The sequence below is a fragment of the Phyllostomus hastatus genome, unplaced genomic scaffold (genome assembly GCF_019186645.2).
Source record: "Phyllostomus hastatus isolate PE091 unplaced genomic scaffold, TTU_PhHast_1.1 phas_scaffold_317, whole genome shotgun sequence".
Lineage (NCBI taxonomy): Eukaryota > Metazoa > Chordata > Mammalia > Chiroptera > Phyllostomidae > Phyllostomus > Phyllostomus hastatus.
In genome coordinates this window covers 1,648,063-1,667,084 of record NW_025334023.1, presented here as the reverse complement: position 1 = coordinate 1,667,084, position 19,022 = coordinate 1,648,063, and the positions used below count along the sequence as shown (strand labels likewise).

Below are 19,022 nucleotides of genomic sequence, written 5' to 3'. Positions count from 1 at the left end.
GGTGAAGGCTTCAGGGGATCTAGGTCTGAGGCTTGCTGGGACATCCCTTCTGAAGTAAAGAACAAATTATGGTTCTTTATACTCCTTATTGAAAAGTAACTATACATGTTTGATGGGTCCTTTCAGTTTTGGAGGTTAAATATGTCACTTTGAGAATACTGTCCCAATCCATTTTGTCAGGGAGTCAGAAGCCTAACAATTTCTAATGAGGCCCAGAGGAAGAGACAGCTCTACATTAGGACCAGGTTGCAGTACAGCTGATCTGTCCTGCTCCTGTAGTGTAAGAGACATCCGTGGAGATACAGATGCTGAGCAGAGTCTCTAATGAGCGCCAGTAGGGGATACATGGCCCAGACCCTCTAGTTCGGCCATGCCTTCTGCATCATAGAACTCTGCATTCACAACACAGGTCCCGAGGGACTACCAGGCCCTATAGAGACTGACCAGAGGACAGACACCAAGTGATAATGAGATAGGTGTTTCTTATCATGAGCTGTGGATATATATATATCCATATTGAGCTGGATATTGTTAGACCCATCAAGTCTAATAAGGTCAGGCAGGCACACTAGGAATGTATTTCAGTTGTACGAGGGGAAGGGCACACTCAGGCCTGGGAGGTCTAGAAGACAGAAATAAGTTACACTAGTGAGTAGCTCAGAGCCCCATGTCACATGATCTGTTGCACTGGTGCCTTTCCTGCAGCTCACACTTAGGGCTCATAGGGGCTCCTCCGTGCCCAGGTAATGGAGGGAGAAAATGTCCAGCTCTGGTTCTTGGATGGAAAGACTCGCCTACATGTTGGTGTGAGCCAAATAGGAACTTTTGCTACATGATAGCCTCAGGCAGGGGTGGCCCTGAAAGACAGGGTAGTAAAAATTCCTCCTCATGGACAGAGCTCTAAGCATTGATTTCAGTTGTCAGCATTTTGTGGAGTGAGAAGTGGCCTGAGGTAGAGTATGCATTTCTGAGCAGTGATGAATCACTGGCTGGCTGGTCAGGGGCTTGAAAAAAGTGCCATCAGAAGGTGAGGGAAGAGGCATGTGGGTGGGCCTACCAGGGGTGAGCACCGAGTGAGAAGATGTTTGTCTTACCTCAGTGCCCATGAGGAAGCATCCTGCTCAGAGGACACACTCGACAGCCAGGTGGACAGGATGGCTTCTCTGGTGGGTATCAGCCGGCTTCTGTCCTTCCCCCTCAAAGGCTGGCGCAGTGGACCCATGAATGGGGTGCCGTGGTGGCGGGGATGGACACTGTGCACAGGCCCAACAGCATGGGGTCCTGCTCACCGAGGCTGGTCCAGCTACTGCCACAGCCCATTATCCAACTTGCCACCCACTGAGTCCCTGGTGTGACTTCCTGCCTTGAGAGGATCGAGCAAGTTGATTACATCAGACCCTTTCCAAACTGGAGCCTGGAGTGATTCTTTCACGGGATCCTGTGGTCGGCCTGTAGGGTATGTCACCTGGAGGTACCTGGGTGCCGTCCTGGAGGGTGTGCAATACATGTGAACCAGTAGCTGTTTTGAGGTGCTCTGTCTCCATCACTTGGAGTACAGGGGCCCAGGGGCCAAAGTGGGAGGAGGAGAGGCCCCTTTTACCATCGCTTACAGTGACCCACTTGCAGAAGTTTTGCTTTGTGTTCCGACAACTTGAGTCTGTTGAAAAGGAGTTCTGGTTCCCAGGAAGGGAAGAGTTCTTGCACCAAGAGACACGGGACAGTTCTACATCACCTGAAGCAGCAACCACCACCTGGTCACTTCTGGATCCTGATACCCGTGGTTCAGGTGGTAACATGGATTTATGGTGGTGGGAGAGTATAATCAGCCCTGAATTTCATGACAAGGCATGGTAGCTGATACTTTGTGGTGAGAAGGAGAATGTCGGACTCAGGAGGTCCCCTGGGATGCATCTTGGTGCTCCTGTGTCATTAATAACAGAGCAGGACCCACTGGGGCATTTTTGGCCTGACAAAGGCCAAGCCGCCAAGGGTCCAGGCCGCTCAGGCACAAAGGTCTGGATCATCCCCCTGGCAAGCAGCTAGACCAACTGAAGTGCTGGTGAAGAGCAAGGGGAATTTAGATTGGGCAGCGGCAGAAGGAAATGCCAAGTATCAGTTGGAAATGCAAATTCAAACTACACTGAGCGACCATTTCTCATCCATCAGATGAATACACACCCCATATTTGGACAACAATGTCTCTTGGTGAGGCTGTGAGAAAAAGACACGTTCACACATTCCTAGGGGAAGTGGGAAATGGAGCTACCCCTGTGGAGGAGTCGGGGCAATATCTCGTAAAATGACTGGGGTTTACTCATTCTAGGGATCTATCCCAAATACACCCCGGCAACAACCTGAGACGCTGGCACTGGACTTGCTTGCCACAGGACAGTTTGTATCAGCACAAGGCCCACAGAGAGCTACTCTTCCTGAGTCAGCACATGGGAAAGGGTGGGAATTGGGACAAAATCTAGGGTGATTCATTTGTTTCTAACTAATGTATACTGAGTGCCTGCAATGTACTGCTAATTGACCTATGTCACTCCTCTAAACTCTTTGGCAACCCTGCACATTTTTGGAAACAAATTTGTATCTGCAATCTTTTTTTTTTTTAAAGACTTCATTTCTTTTTAGAGAGAAGGGAAGGGAGGGAGAAAGAGAGGGAGCGAAATGTCAATGTGTGGTTGACTCTCATGTGACCCCCACTGGGGACCTGGCCTGCTTCCCAGGCATGTGCCCTGATTGGGAATCGAACCGGTGACCCTTTGGTTTGCAGTCCAAGCTCAATCCACTGAGCTGCACCAGCCAGGGCTGTATCTGCAATCTTTAACACAGAAATTCTAAGAATGTATCATGAAAACATAACCAAAAATGGCAGCCATTCTGTATGCACAAAGATGCTTACTATGGTGTGATTTTTCAGAGTTGCTTTTTATATTTTATCAAAGTTATAGAAGCACATTTTTTTTTAAAGCCAAGAAGTACAAAGTGCCCACAATAGTATCCACAAAACCCTGCTCTACGCTTCCCCATTCCTGGCAGGTCTCCCGAGGCAAGCACTTTGAATTATCTCTAGTTTTATATTTTTGAGAGTTTTTTTCTATATCTTTAAATAATGTGGTTTTGTGACTGTGCAGTTTACAAGTTTCGATACTGTGTATTGGCTCCCTGCTCGAGATTAGGCTAGGATTTCTGCAGGAGCAAACATTACTTTTTATTTCTGTTCAGAGCCCCAGGACCTGTCCTTGGTGCTGCCAGGGAGTGAGCATTAAATAAATATTGTTAAATAATAGAATGTCCTGAGTGTCAAGGGAAGGGAATGAATTGGAAGGGGAGAGAAGATCATTGGCAAAGGGGCACCAGACCCCTCTTCCTGAATAAGACGACCCTGATTTATTTCAGAGTGGCTATGTTTTCCACTAAAATTGCTCACCATCCACGCTTCCTTGCAGCAAGTGGAGACCATGTGTCCTGTCCAAGCCAAGTTATGTCAGTAAAAGTTGCTTTTACTTACTGGGAAATGTTTCCTAAGAAAACCTGAGGCAGTTGGCATATCCTCAGGTCCTTTTTGCCCTACCTCATTCTTTCTTCCTGGAACAATGATGTGATTTCTGGAGACTTAGCAGCCATATTGCAGTCATATTCTAAAAATGAAAGAACAAAGTACAAGAAAGGGCTTATTTTTGAAGACATCCTTCAGTTCTCCACCATCCTGGACTGTCTATCTAGACTTTATGTTTTCTGAGACAAGTAGTGCTTTTCCTGATCACCATGTAATCAGTTTTTCAGTTGATTGCTGCCTCACCCATTTGTAATGGATGGAGATAGTAAAAGCATGACCAAAAGTTGATGGTGGTTGGTGGTGTAAGGATTCTGAACACTCTTTATAATAAAAAGTTTAAAAGAACTATGGAAGTAAAAAGTACACATACATCATTGTTGCGAATGTGATTTCTTAAAAGTTTTGCAAAACATCTGGGCTTTGGAAGTTGTTGATGTATCTTGTGATGGAACATCTTAACCTCTGAAAAGTCTGTGATTTTGATTGGTTATTTTACCTAATGTTTTACACTCATGATGACATGTAAATGGACATTTTGGTTTTGAAGGGATGTACAAATATGTGCAAATTTTCTCACTTTCACCAGAATGGCATCGTTGGCATGGAATTGCCCTCAAAATACATGAGGGAAATAAAGCTGTTACTGGACAGGGGGCTTGGGTCTGAGCGGGTCTGCCCAGGGCCACCTGTGGTGTGTGGGCTCTTGACCACTTGTAGGGAAGATTTCATAACACCCGTTCAAGTAACTAGGAGGGTACATTTATTAAAGCTGGAGACAGTAAAACAAGGAAGGGCTTAGCACGGAAGAAGCGACAGGAGAGCCTTGGCTGGGCTGCTTTAACTCACTAGAAAGTCAGATAAACAGGGCCCTTGGGGACATGTTCAAGGGGTTGGCCTGGGACAAGCTGCCAGCTGGCCATTCGAGTTTAGGGTGTGGGGGAAGAAAACAGTGGAAGGGGAGGGGAAGGGGAAAGGAGAGGAACAGCAGGGCCACACTCCTGGGGGACAGAGAGAGAGTATGCACTAGGTCCTCCATCATAAGGGCTTTTAAGGGTGGAGATTTTAGGGGCGGTCCCAGGGGAGAACCCCCACAGAATATGCACCAGCTTTCCAAGTGTGTCCTTTCAGGGTCCTGGCTCCACTGATTGTGGGCACCAGAGCAGGGAGTCATTCGTCAATATAGCTGGTCTTGATGTCAGCCATGGCATTGCTTGTCTGGTTTTGCTGCTTTTATGGGCCCAAAGCTAAAACACACCCAAAGGCTAGATGTATTTGATGCAAGTCAGAACCTCACTGTCCTTAGGGGCTTAGTGCTTAAGGGCTATTGTCTGGCTCCCTTGTTCGTTCTCCCTCTAAGGGGATCTAATGTGCATGACATGCTGGGAGAAAGGTCAGGGAAGGGTCCAAAGTGCCTGACCCAAACAGCAAAATGGAAGGTCAGGGGGCTTGGTGGAGCAGATCAGGCTTTGAAATCAGCTGCTGTTTGTGATTTGGAATTGGGGGAGGAAGAGAAAAACAGGAAGTTGCACTCTTCTTCTTCTTCTTCTTTTTTAAGGATTTTATTTATGTATTTTTAGAGAGAGGGAAAGGGAGGGAGACAGAGAGGAAGAGAGGCATCAATGTGTGGTTGCCTCTCAAGAGCCCCCTACTGGGGACCTGGCCCACAACACAGGCATGTGCCCTGACTGGGAATCAAACTGGTGACCCTTTGGTTCACAGGTTGGCATTCAATCCACTGAGCCACACCAGGCAGGGCAAGTTACACTCTTCTAATCTCGCCTGTGTTCATACTCTGTCAGATGGACTTCTGCTGCATTTATTCCCCAGATGTATTGCAACAATATGCCTTTATTAACGAGGAGTTTTATAGACAAAAGGTCTCATATAAAGTCATAAAAAGGAATGTTTTATTTTCATCAAGTTGGTTCTTTAAAAAAAAATATTTTGCCCTGGTATGTAGCTTAGTGGATGGAGCATAAGCTGTAAACCAAAGGGTCACCAGTTTGATTCACAGTCAGGGCACATGCCTGGTTGTGGGCCAGGTTCCCAGTGGCGGAGGTGGGGGGGCGTGTGAGAGGCAACCACACATTGATATGTCTCTCCCTCTAGGTATTTTTTTAAAAGATTTTATTTATTTATTTTAGAGAGACGGGAAGAGAGGGAGAGAAACATCAGTCAGTTAGTTGCCTTTTAAACACACCCCCATTGGGGACCAAACCTGCAACCCACACATGTGTCCTGCCCTGCCCAGCCTACTGAGCCACATCAGTCAGGGCTCATCAATGTGATGGGGGATTCAAATGTTGGGAAAATTTAGGTTTCAAGTAATAGTAATAAGTTTTGCAATCAGTGCATGTGAAAAGCTATTGTTTCAGGAACAGAATGTATGACCTACCCTCACTCCAGGAGATCACAAGCACTTCCACCTTTGTGCCTCAGGAGGACTGCAAGGAGGACTGCTAGCAATTCAACATGGTGTCTGAGCCATGGTGCTCCTGGGTGAGATGCCCACTGCCCAACACACAGGCAGACACCACCACCTAGGGCACAGATAGAGACCACTGCCCAAGACACAGATAAAGACCACTGCCCGGGACACAAATGAAAGAATGCTGCAGCTTTTATCTGATTAACTTTTCCCTGGATTCCAGGCCCCTCACCTACGCTTTTCTTCTCCTTATAAAAAGGGTCAGTTTAAAATGGAATTTAAGATGGGCTGTTAAGGTACAAACCTACCATCTTCTCAGATGCTCGACCTTCTGGATAAAGCACACATAAAGATTCGATCCCTGTCTCTGCTTATTGGATCTGGTAGGTGACAGGCAGCACAAATGCTGGCTTTTCCAGTTATAAAAGTGGTTCTTTCCTGCTGAAGTTGATCGACAATCATGAACTTTATTGACCCCTATGTTAAGCATGATAGATGGCAAACCAAGGCAGAAAGCAGGAGGGAGACATGTCTCACTCATTAATTCAGTAGTCCTGAGCCTGGTCCAGTATGATTGAGACAGAATAGTGAGAAGGTAAGAAAATGTCTTGGCAAGGGTAATAGGGAAACTGAGGCAGGTAGTTGAACACAATGGCCAAGCAATTTACAACTAGGTGCAAACAGTCACCAGGGTGGAATGCAGCAAGTGCCTGGCGGGGGCGGGAGGCGGGGAGCAAAACTTGGAAGACAAGGGCCTCACTCCCAGGGTAACATCTTCTACTCTGGCCTTTCCTCCCTGGAGACAGCTTCTAGGACTTAGTTGTGTTCCAGCTCCAGGTCTAGAAAAGCAGCAAAACCAGATGGGCAACGCCAGAACCAACTACAATGACCAGAGACCCCCTGCCCTGCCACTGACCAATCAGTGGAGACTGTAACAGGTGTGGAATGAGGTCCAGAACCTGGGGTGCAACCTGAGAAGCCCTCAAACCCCCACTACCCTGGCAGGGGAAGGGGAAGCCAAGCAGGGCCATTGAGGGTTACTTTGCATATCTAAAGAACTTGGCCAGTGTTTAAGTAATGCTAACACTCAGAGCCAGGGAGATCCACCCATGTCCAATCTGTGATGCTTCCAGGAGGCAGTCCCCTGGCTACAGTGCCTCCAGTGAGAGCAGGAAGCTGGTTCCCCTACATCACAGGGCCAAGCTTGCCCAAACTAAGAATGGCAGCTGAGAAAGGCAGAAGAGACCAGAGTACTGGCAGGTGTAACCCTTTGTGGGAGGGGTCGGAAATGGGGTTATGGAGGTGGAGTTGGGCGAGGATTTAAACTCAAGCGTGGGGCAACCATGTTCTGAGCTACCTGTGTATCTTAACCATGCGATTGAGAAGAAGGCTCTTTTGACCTTGTGGCTGGGGAGCGGTCTTGGCCACATGGTTTGAAAAGAGGCAGAAGGCCCCCCACCAGCCTACCATGAGAAGGGGCCATGTGGTTTGGGGTTAAGAGCAGGAGCCTATCCAAGCACAGACAAGTGGAAGAAACCTAATGGGAATCTGCCTCACTGAGCTGCAGACTTCTATCTCTTCCCTGAGAGGCGGTACTTCTGACTGCCTAGTTTGGCAAGGGGAGGCAGAACTGTGTGTGTTTAGAGGTTTTTAATTTTAAGGGATTTGGGACTTAAAAAAGAATTTTGCCATTTTTCTGAACCTGTATATCTTTGAATAAATAGTTCCTATCCTCCTCAGAAGATTCTGGCATTGGGAGTCACGTTTTTCGGGGGCAGTGGGCAAAAAAACCCAGGGTTTCTGTTATAAGACTATGACCCTGAAAGGGAACATCTGGATCACTGATGAATATTCTACTAAACCCTCCCCTGAGACCTCCCCTGAGGTTCCCACCTGCAAGAGAGAGATAAAAGCCTCAAGAAAAAGGACACAGTGCAAGACATGCTCGATCTCCCTCTGGGGAGCAGACCGCGTCATTCCCTTTCCCTTCTTCTTCTCTCACTTCTTTCCCCACAGGCAGGCGTCTCCCAAACTCCAAGGCAATGTGCAGCTGGAAACTTGTCCCAGGCTAATCCTCTGACCTTTCACAAGGTCCCCTTTTCTCTGACTTCCCAGTGAGCTAAGGCGGCCCAGCCTAGGCTCTCTTGCTGCTTCTTCTCTGCTAGGACTTTCCTTGTTTCATTGTCCCCAGTTTTAATAAATGTATCCTCCTAGTCACCTGGACTCGTGTTGTGAAATCTTCCCTATACGTAGTCAGGAGCCCACACACTACAACTGGCTCTAGGCAGACCCACTCAGGGACTGGCCCCTGTCCAATAACAAGATGGCCAGGTGTTCTGAAAGATCACAAGTGAATCCATGATAGCTCAGGAGGAGGGAGCCCTTGAAATTCTGTAAGTATGCTTTCCACTATCTGAGAAACAAAGCCTTTGAAACTGTATATAAACCCCAAGGTCTGGAGAGGGGTGGAGGAGGGCAAAACCTAGAAGCTGGCTACAAGCATAAACCCCTAAAATCTCAATAGTTGGGGCACTCAGACTAGCTGGGTGCCCACTTGCAACTTAGTGTTCAAGTATATTTCTTGTTTTCCCTTTTTTAAAAAAAAAATTATTTTTAGAGAGGTGGGAAGGGAGAGTGAAAGAAAGTGAAACATCAATGTGTGGTTGCCTCTTGCACGCCCCCGACTGGGGACCTGGCCCACAACCCAAGCATGTGCCCCAACTGAGAACCAAACCAGCGGCCCTTTGGTTGGCAGGCCAGCACTCAATCCACTGAGCCACACCAGCCAGGGCTCAAGTATATTTCTGAAATTATCTTGCTATCTTGTTTCTACTATACGTGTTGCCTCTTGCCTGCATTCACCTCTTGCGAGTGAGACAAGAACTGGGGTGGGGGGAGTCCCCTAATCCAGGTCCCCCAAGTAACACCTGTATGCCAGATTTTAACTGGCAAATTAGTTAGGATTTGTTGTAGCCAATTATGTGCAGAACTATGGGCTCTACCCTATCAGGAGTGTGAGTTTTTGTAACAGGGTGTAGCCAAGAGGGGAACCCCAAATAGGGATTTGTAATGGGGTGCAAAAGAGCTGGGAGATAATTGGCCCCACACCACAGGGCCACACCTGCCTGGAATGCTGAAAGAGCTATGGCCAATTGTGGGAGGTGCCAGAAATGAGGCTGCAGAGGAAGATTGGTGCTGGGATTTAAACCCAGGCGTGGCAGCCATTTGGGGTCTCTTTGAGACCACGCATCTTTTTGAGGACCACATGGCTTTGGAAGTGCTCCCTTTTTGCCACGTGGATGGTGCTGGGAGCCTGAATCACGGACTTCTACTTCTTTCCTGAGATACGGTACCCCAGACCAGGCAGAGGGAGAAGGAAGGACTGTGTGCGTTTCTGGGTATCCTAAAGAACTGTAGTCTGTATAACTTTTAAATAATAACCCCTTTCCTTTTCACCAGTCTCTGGTATTGAGAGATGTCTTTCCTTTGGCAGCCGGCAAAGCAAACCTAGTATGGGGGAGGAACCCCCAGAGAAAAAGGGGGGTCTTCTATATCATTCAGCCCCACCCCACCCCGGGTCTGTTCTGTAATAGTTTTACTGCCAGCACTTCACCACCCCCTTCCCTGTGGTATATTCCCTTCCCTTGCTTCTTCCTTTTTTTTTTTACCCCAGTGTGTGGTTGTCTCTCATGCGCTCCCTACTGGGGACCTGGCTGGCAACCCAGACAAATGCCCTGAATGGGAATCGAACTGGCAACCCTTTGGTTCACAGGCTGGTACTCAGTCCACTGAGCCACATCAGCCAGAGCATTCTTGCTTCTTCTGTTTTTCCTTGACAGTGAATTACATAATTTTAGTGCCTTAACTGTAAAATTGGAAAATAATAGAACGTACCTCCTAAGGATAATATGAGGACTAAATGACTAAACATGTGAAATGCTTAGAATAATGAGTGCCTGATACACAGTATGGACAGGATACTAACCCTGACAAGCTCAGGGGAGGCCTGTGTGGCAGCCTTACAAGCTCAGAGACCTAAAGTGACCACGTAGGATGGTCTGAATTTAAAACTTTCTAACTAAAACAGGTCAAAGCAGGTAGTCAAGTGAGAGGGTGGTATTTTTCCCCTAACAAAGCTCAATCTTCACCTTACCTGAACCTGTCTGTTGTCTTTTTGTACCTACAGTAGCATACCTGATAACATAACTGTGGAATCGCACAGCAGTTTCTTCTTTTTCTGGACCCCTCAGGGCACAACCACAGCACCAGAGCAGAGACCACAGACCCCTCAGTGTTACAGTATCATGTCAGGTGTGAACTGTTAACTGTCCCATACCTGCCTATGGAATAGAAGTATGTGTGTATTCCTTTTACTTTGCATCCAGTCCCAGAGGTTTTCCCACTTTGCTTTCTCCCACCTCCCTAATCTACCATCAGTGGATTTGGTTGTGACCCCTTACGATTTCCCCTCTGATTCTGATGTATAAAGTAAGTGGTAAAACCACCACTTTCCAGAGCATTTTCTCAGTTGCTGGAGACTTTGCTTCCCGACACTGTCATCAGTTTGGCTCAAATAAACTCATAAAATTCTTACAAGTTTGGATGTTTCTTGCATTGACAACAGTAAGCATCCAATACATTAGAGCTATACTGTTATTACTGTGTCAAAAATTGTTTCTTTATAGTTTATGCCTTTTGGTCAAATTCATAAATACTTCCCCAGTCAAGAGGAAGCTATTATTAAAGTGAATTAACAGAGCTTAGTGGGGTGGTGTAGGGAGAAGGATTTCTCTATCTAACACGGCCCTAGTATTTCTGGCTCAGCCAGTCAGGGGGCCATGAGGACATTTGTGAGCAGTATAAGACATGGACTATCTCCACAGTGAAAGTGTCAACATCACACCTAAGTCCTTGGGGGAATTTCTTGGGCAAATAATGCAACCTGTAGAAATATCTAGTCACAGAAGAGCATGGTGTGATTATAAATGGTTTATTTCTTTAGATTATAACATCCATCACAATGAAATTGCATTTTAAAGACCGTCACTGCTTATAATGAATAAAAGCTTTGCTTTTTAAACACAGCAAAGTATCAAGAAAACAGGGACTTATCTCAAGTAGTAAATTTAGGTCAGAAAGCACCATTTCGTGGTCAGACCCAGTAGATCTGTTAGGCGTCTTGGGGGACATGAGCACTGGTGTAAGCCATACCCCATCCAGCATCCCTCCCTCTCCGGTGCCCCATGCAGAACCAGGCCCCAGGCAGGGGAGAGTTACAGCTCGGCAGGGAGGAGCAGCAGGCCTAGGAGACTGAGCAGCAGCAGACTGAATGCTGGACTTTCTTTCATTCCTGCAGAGGAAGGAAAAGAAGGAAAGGTTTCCTTCCTTTTAAAACATTTCAAGCTTTACCTAGGGACAAAACACCAAGAGGGTGGGCTCTAGGGGTTCCTTGTACATGGCCAGCAATTAGACTCCTTTGCCTTACAGAGAGAGAGTGAACTGTGAGGACACATCCTGTTGGGTCTCTGATTTTAAGGTCATCTTGAGTGAACTGAGCTCCCAGGCCTATGGCCTCCTGAGCCCCTTCCATCAACACTCCCCATGCACCTGTGCTCCCAGCTACAGGTGCCTCAGTAAGACAGGCTTCTCCACCTGGGGCCTCAGCTCCCTGGCCACTGTGCTCGTTGTCCACCTAGGACTATGTTTCTGGGTCTGGACCTCACAGGCATTCATCTTTGCAGCAACACATATACTCTGTTCTCCACCAGCCAGTGTTAACTGCAGTCGTCTCTCTGGGTGGCATCTCGTTCCTCCCTTGGGGTTCTCAGCTCAGCCTGCCTAAGGTGGGGGGCGGCAGCTTTCCTCTGCTGCATTGTTCACCTCGCTACCCTGTTTTTACTAGGCTTGATCCAGATTCAAAATTTCTGCATGTAAAAGCTCAGAGTCCCCCGAGAATCACTGGCTGTGGCCCTATTTCTGCCCCAAGCATTTCTCTTGTTTCCAGCACCCTTTCAGAGCATAAAGACTAATTTGGTTGAAGCTGGCTGGACACTCAGTTCCTCTGCCACTCAGATCCACTTCTGGCTGGGCCCTGGCATCTCAACAAAACTTAACTTCAGCTACAAATGTGAGAGCCCTGATTCAAGCCAGGCATTAATGACAGGGTCTGGGTGCAGGGGGCACAGGAAGACAAAGTGTCTGGCATTAAAGAGATCACCAGAGTTTAGACAAATTATTATCATAGAGAGGGTGAGGGTATGTCTTATACCAGATACTCTATGGGAGAAAAAAGATGGTATTTGCTCAGCAATGTCTATGTGCCAGGCAATAAAAAAAGAACTTTTGAAATTCTCACAGACATAATACTGAAATAATGTTATTTGTATGCTTATTTTACAAATGAGGCAATTGAGACACAGATTACTCAGGTAAATTTTCCAAATTCTCAGAACTAGTGGTAGGTGAGCCTGAATAACCACTGAGGTCGTCTGACCCAAAACTGGTGGCATGAAGCTAGTATAACATCTAATTTTGCCTGGAAGTATCAAAGAAGGCTTATGATTAGAAGTAATATTCAGCTGGGTCTTGAAAGATAATTACTTTACTAAATTGATAGTGTCTTAGACTGAATGAAATAGGGCACACAGACAGAGCCTCAGGCCTGAAGGAATGATAGGTGTAAATGCACAGAAACCTGAGAGCCAGGACACCTTGGGAAAGGTGAGTAATGTGGAGGCAGCTCCTGATGGCACTTTCTCACCCACCACAGGGCTGGACAGGTCATAGCCTTTCTCCATTGCTATTTCCAGCCATTACTGATATGCCTTCACTGAGGTGTGTGTTCTCTGCTTTTACCATCTCTAGCCTTCATCAGTCTAGGCATCATCCCTGTGCATGTGTCTAATGGGACCTGTTTGTGCAAAGCCTTTCAGCTCTTTGATCTCCTCAGCCCCAACACTATTCACCTGCTCTGCAATCTAGCCAATGGCTTCAGTGGAAATGCCCTTCAACTATTTCAGATCCTATAAACTACCCACACTGAAAACCTCAAGGTCCACCATCTGATTTTCTAGCTACAGTCCCATCGCACTCTGCTTTCCCTCTCTTTCTCCTAGAACAAACACCTCATAGAGAAACACAGTCCCCTGACCTTCCTTGATCACCATGGTGACCTGCCCAGTTCAGGTGCCCTCACCTCCTGGCAGGATTCCTGCAATGGCCACACTGTTCTTCCTGGACCAGGTCTCCCAGCTCCCCTAATCCGCTCCTATAGCTCTGGACATATCAGTAGCTTCCTTAATTCATTTTGTCTGGTGCCCACCTGTTCCTTCTGACGTTTTTGCACAGCAGGGAATTTGAGAGCATGGCTGGACTAGAAACTACCTGAGCTTCTCTTTGTTCCAGGATATCAGCCCTATGGTTTTGGGAACCTAATGCTCTTCAGCAATTGATTGAAGGCCCCATTGTTCTCTGCCCTGTGGCTTCTGGTACCAGAGCGCCCCCTCTTCTATTTCACAAAGGCCCCACCACTCCCACCTGGAAGAGAGTCCCAGACTCACCTGAGCTGTAGATGCAATTGTAGTTGCTTGCAAATTTCTGGGGGTTTTCAAGTGAAATTTCCTCATACGTTTCATTTATTTTATTTACAGAGACTCGCTCAAACACCTCGTAGCCTGGAATTAGCACTTCATTTTCACTTGGCTTGAAAGCAAAGGCTTTAATAGGCACACCCAAGCAGGTCTGGATTGTGAACAATGTCCCTTTCCCATTTTTAATGTACCTTTTAGCTACATTTATATCTGTAGATGATGAGGCAAATTGGCCAAAACGTACTTTTCCTTCACTGTATTGACACGTTATCGTAATACCTCTATAAACTGTACGGCACTCATTTGGCCTCAGAAGCTGAAGAGCTCTTGTCAAATAATAGTGGAACGCTTTAAACTGAAAGTTTTGGGGGTATTGACGGAATTCTCTCACAGCTTTGTTAAAGTCTGTTGCAATTTTCCCAGTATAGGCCACTAGAGCTGTTCCCTCGAAATCACTGAGTTTTTTTAAAGGGTCTGCATTCAACTTTATTTCCTTCCATCTGCTCCATGCACCTTCCCACTCTTCTTTAAATTCTTTATTCACTTCCAGTTCTTTTTCTAACAGCTGGGGTGCTTTTTTATCCATTAGTTCAGTACACCCCTTATACTGATCATCAAATGCATTGTAAGCCATGTCTAGTTTACAAGAATTACTTCGCCCTGACAGGCCAGCCATCACCTGCAAAGAAGAGAGAGTGTCCCTTGACCCATTCACATGTCCTGGATGCTTCCCAGAGCCCACACTATGGACTTCCTGCTCAGCGTGAAGGAACATTTGACATGTTCCTGTCACAGGACTCATATATGATACACACATGAAGACAGTCTTATTATACTATGAGCAGTGTAAAAACTAGGTTTTTAAACATATACTAGGTTTAAAAACATAGTATACTACTGTATACTATAGTATACAGTATACTACTGTATACTATGAGAAAACTAGGCTTTGTAACTCTGTTTTGTTTCCTGATACTTAAAAAAATCTTTTCACCTATATTGTCTTCTAACCGGCTTCAGTCTCAGACTCAAGTGTGGGAACTCTACAGTTTCAAAAATGTGAGGGGAAACTAAGATTAACAGGATGTGGGTGGGAAAGTGATATACATTACCCATTGTGTCAACCACTGGTTTAAGATTAAAAACCGAACTGCTGTGGCTAGAAGAGAGGCCATCTCCAAGTTCAAAAGTAACTGCAAACAAATATAAGATAATGAATGTGAGGTGTGAACATCAGTCTCACTGCGTGTGTGCTGGTAACTTCAAACCCAGAGGTGCAGGCTCCTATTACACTGCTTTCTGCACAGCCACCCAGGATTTCTGTCTGGACCCTACATGCTGACTGCTGGCCTTCAGCAGGGAGCTGCTAAGGAAATGACTAATACAGGTCAGAGGCAGAGGTACAGGACACTCAAACGGCCAGTGAGAAAAACAAATCACATTTTGGCAAATCCTTCACAGCCCCTGACATTTTACTCCCCCTTAGAGAAATACAATGAGTCCTTTCACAAATGCCTTTGTTGTTGTTGTTTTCCAGAAAAGTTCTTCTCAAAGTTTTGTTAACCTGGATCTCAAACTGAAGTCAATCCTTCTGAACACCTCTCAATGCTGTCAATTTTCACTATGACCAGGGAGAGCTACAATGCCCAGGAGCTTTCGGGGTTTCTTGTTTGGAAGAAGATGTAGAAGTTGGAGTGGGGAGGTGGCCTGAAGACCTAGGCTTGACGAACCACAGGAAGGGAGAGCGCCCTCTTCCACAGGGACCTTGTGAGGCACAGGCACCAATGGTACTGCCTCCGGATCCTGAGTTATAAAGGCACAATCTAAGATTAAGTTCTTAAATTTAAGAAGGATGAAGAGATGGCATTTCTGTCCCTCAATATGTTTTCCTTTTTGCCATGTCTGACCGCACTTCCCTACCTGGAATATTTCTGACACCGAAATGACTTTGAGGCTTTGGCTCGACATAACCCCCACTACAGTGATCACCCCAGACTTCAAATCCTCTCCCAGTCCCATCTGAACACCAGCCTCTTCTCAGAGCCCTTCCTGGTCCATGCATTCAGAGACCCTTCGCCTTCAGAGATCAGAACTGAGTTATCAAGTACCTGATTTCCTGCAGATCCTTTGTGATTCCGTCCTGGTCCGTCTCTGACAAAAGTGCCTAAGAGACAGTGCTCTGGCCTTTTTATTTTGGGGAGGGATGTACTTTCAGTTTCAGATCAGATTTGAAAAAAATGGAGGGTAGTTTTTAAACTTCCCCCACAAAAACCTGTGCATGGATGTTTACAGCACCTTTATTTATAATTGACATAACATTATTTATAATTCATTTATAATAGATATAACAACAAAGATGTCCTTCAATAGGTAAATGAAGGAATACATCCAGGCAATGAAATATATTATTCAGCACTAAAAGAAAGAAAAGAAAAGAGCTATTGAGTCATGAAAGACGTGGAGGAAGTTTAAAAGCCATTGACTGATGAAAGAAGCCAATGTGAAGAGTGTCCATGCTGTATGATATTCTGGAAAAGAAAAACTATGAGGACAGTAAAGAGATCAGTGTTTGTTAGAGGTAGGAGTTGTGGGATGACAGATGAATAGGCAGGACACAGAGGATTTTTAGGACAGTGAAACAATTTTCTGTGATACTAAATGAACCATACATGTCATTATACATTTGTCCAAACCCATAGAATGTACAACACCAAGAGAAAACCCGAATGTAAACTATGGACTTTGGGTGATAATGCCGTGCCAATGTAGGTTCATCAGTTGTAACCAATGTTCTGCTCTAGTGGGGAATGTTGATAACGGGAACAGCGGTGCTGGTGTGCAGACAGGGAGCATATGGCAATCTCTGCATTTTCTTCTTAATTTTGCTGGGAATTGAAAAAAGCTCTATAAAATGAAAGACTTTTAAAAATTCTTTGTTTCAAGTGAGACAGAGACTTGTTCAAATTCATAGTTTGAATCAGAAATGCATCAGAGTCACAAGTATGAATTATTATTTTATGAATGGATGAGGAAGAGGGAAGGTCTATCCTTCTTCTATGAATTAACAAAGATCCCAGAGAGACACTGATATCCAATTCAATACAAGGCACATAAATTTAACAAGCAACTGCGAGGCTTGTCCTCAGTGTCCTTTCACCACTCTGGCACTACCAGCTGTTCACAGTGGCCGGCCGTCCTGACTGGCCAGTGCACATGCCTTATGAGATACTGATCATTTAAATAACACTCATGAATACATGCAATTATGATCAGAACCTTCTAAGATTAATAATCGTGTTTCACAGGAATTATTGTCACTCTCTGAAATCCATATGTCATCTCTTTTTTAAGATTTTATTTTTTTTAAGAGAGAGGGGAAAGGAGGGAGAAATAGGGAGAGAAACATTGATATGAGAGACACATTGGTTGGCTGCATCTCACACAGCTCAAATCAGGAGGGTTCTGTCCTTCAACCCAGGTGTATACCCTGACTGGGAATTGAACCTGTGACCTTTTGGTTCACAGGCTAGTGCTCAACCCACTGAAACCATACCAGCTAGGGCTGAAATCTCTATGTCTTTGAAAAACTCATTTGTTAAACAGTATACAGAAGAGAATGATTTTAGTTAAACATCAGAAAAAAAAACAAGTCTCTTCACAGGATAAGAGAGTAAGACAGAGAGTTTTATGAATGATTACAGTTAAATATGGAAAAGCAAGTCTCTTCACAGGATAAGACAGGAAGACACATAATTTTGTGAATGCTTCCAGCCTTTTCAAAACCGACTTCATGACACAGAACAACACCTGCTTTTCTGCAGCTATAGGGAAGAAGGAACATTTTTCTTCTTACTTTTCTGAGGTTTGTTTCAGTAGTAATTATCACTAGAAAAGCCAGCCTTTTCAAGAACTGAGTATTAGAATTGCAACTTAGCTCCCAAAGTAAAGGACAGACCCAAGAACACTAAAACTTATAGTATAGAAAAGGAAAAGACAAAGGAGACTTTTTAATTCTTGCAATGTTAGGCATGTAATCTGTTGTTTCTACAGTATTGATAAACAGGTTGCTTCTGATTCTTCTCTTATAGGCGACATCTCAATGAAAATACTTGTATATTTGCATTTATGAGAACATTTTCCTATGGAATAAGTTTATAGGAGTATCAATGATAGGTCAAGTTATTTTGTACTTAACATGTTGGTGTATAATACTACGTTGCCTTCCACAGTAGTTGTTCCAACCTGTCTACTTCAGTGTATGTTTCCTTACATTTGGCCGGTACCGAGTGCTGTGAAAATTATTAAATTTAGAAAATCTGGGTTGAAGGGAAGTGTCATTGTTGTTTTATTTTGTTCCTCTTTGCTAATCAGTCGTTAGACTTCAGGCATGTCAGGATCCAGGAACACAAACATCACCCTCAGTGTGTTCTTTCTCTCTCTTGGTTTTGTGTCGTTTTGCATATGGGTTTTGCTTTTTCCTGCCACAAAAGGGCTTTTTCCAAATGATCTTAGCACATGAGCAGTGGCAGCTCCAGATAACACTGACACTGCTTGGTGTCCCAACCTTAACCCTAACCCGAAACCTTAACCCTGGACAGTAGATGGTAATTCTAATCTGAAGGAAGAAATGAAGAGTACTAGAAACGGTAAACATGTAACTTAACATGTGAATATATTTTCTCATTTTTTAGCATTTCTACAAGTTACAAGATTGTATAAAGCAGTAATTACAACACTGTACTGCTGGGTGTTAATGGAGGTGATGGATATCAGTGCTGGCTCAGGGACCAGCGGCGTCAGCAGGAATTGACGCTCTTTCACTAACAGCAGCTGCAAAAACCTCTGATGGACTAGTCTTCACAGAGATGATCCGGAGTGCTGTAACAGTGGTGTTCAAAGAAACTACTTCTTGTAGCCTCTGATTCCTAGTCCTAACTCAGCTGTGTGGATCTCAACTTCTCTTTTCTAGAGAGAGCTAGAGGAGAAAGATCGGGTCAAAGGGTGACTTCTCCACATGGGATAGTCACATTGGGCCCACATATGACCAGGGCTCAGGTATTTTGGAAGATCCTTTGCACCACCCTTCACTCCCACTGCTCTTGTCCTTTGAAGAAGAATCTGTCTCTAGTCTTAGTCCCTCAAAGCTATTCAATCAGAAGAGAGTGCCTCATTAGTCTTTGGCTTATTTTCCTGAAAACTTAGTCTTAGAGATAAGGGTTTATCATGAGCTTAACGTACATAATCACAGATAAAAGCTTAGAAAATGCTCCCTACCTTAAGAAATTCATCAGTTTGCCTGGGAGGGGCCCTCTTTAGTGTTTTGCTTGTCACATGGTTGATGTTCAATGTGTATTTGTTTCATCAGTGACTATTGGTCTGGAGATGCCTAAATGACCCCTCTTAATGGTCAGGATTCATTCTAGAGGCTGGAGTTGGACTTATG

The 19,022-nt window shown here is 45.1% G+C and overlaps 1 protein-coding gene across 1 annotated transcript; it reads right to left on the bottom strand.

The window, feature by feature from the left end:
* Nucleotides 1-10,971: 10,971 nt before the first annotated feature.
* LOC123805524 (T-cell ecto-ADP-ribosyltransferase 2-like) lies at nucleotides 10,972-15,749 on the bottom strand. The gene is made up of 4 exons (XM_045818156.1): nucleotides 15,688-15,749; nucleotides 14,692-14,772; nucleotides 13,550-14,258; nucleotides 10,972-11,340 (listed from the first exon to the last, which is right to left on the bottom strand). Exons 2-4 carry the CDS (start codon nucleotides 14,752-14,754, stop codon nucleotides 11,264-11,266), a joined length of 849 nt encoding a protein of 282 aa, XP_045674112.1. The 5' UTR covers nucleotides 14,755-14,772; nucleotides 15,688-15,749; the 3' UTR covers nucleotides 10,972-11,263.
* Between the last annotated feature and the right edge of the window lie 3,273 nt (nucleotides 15,750-19,022).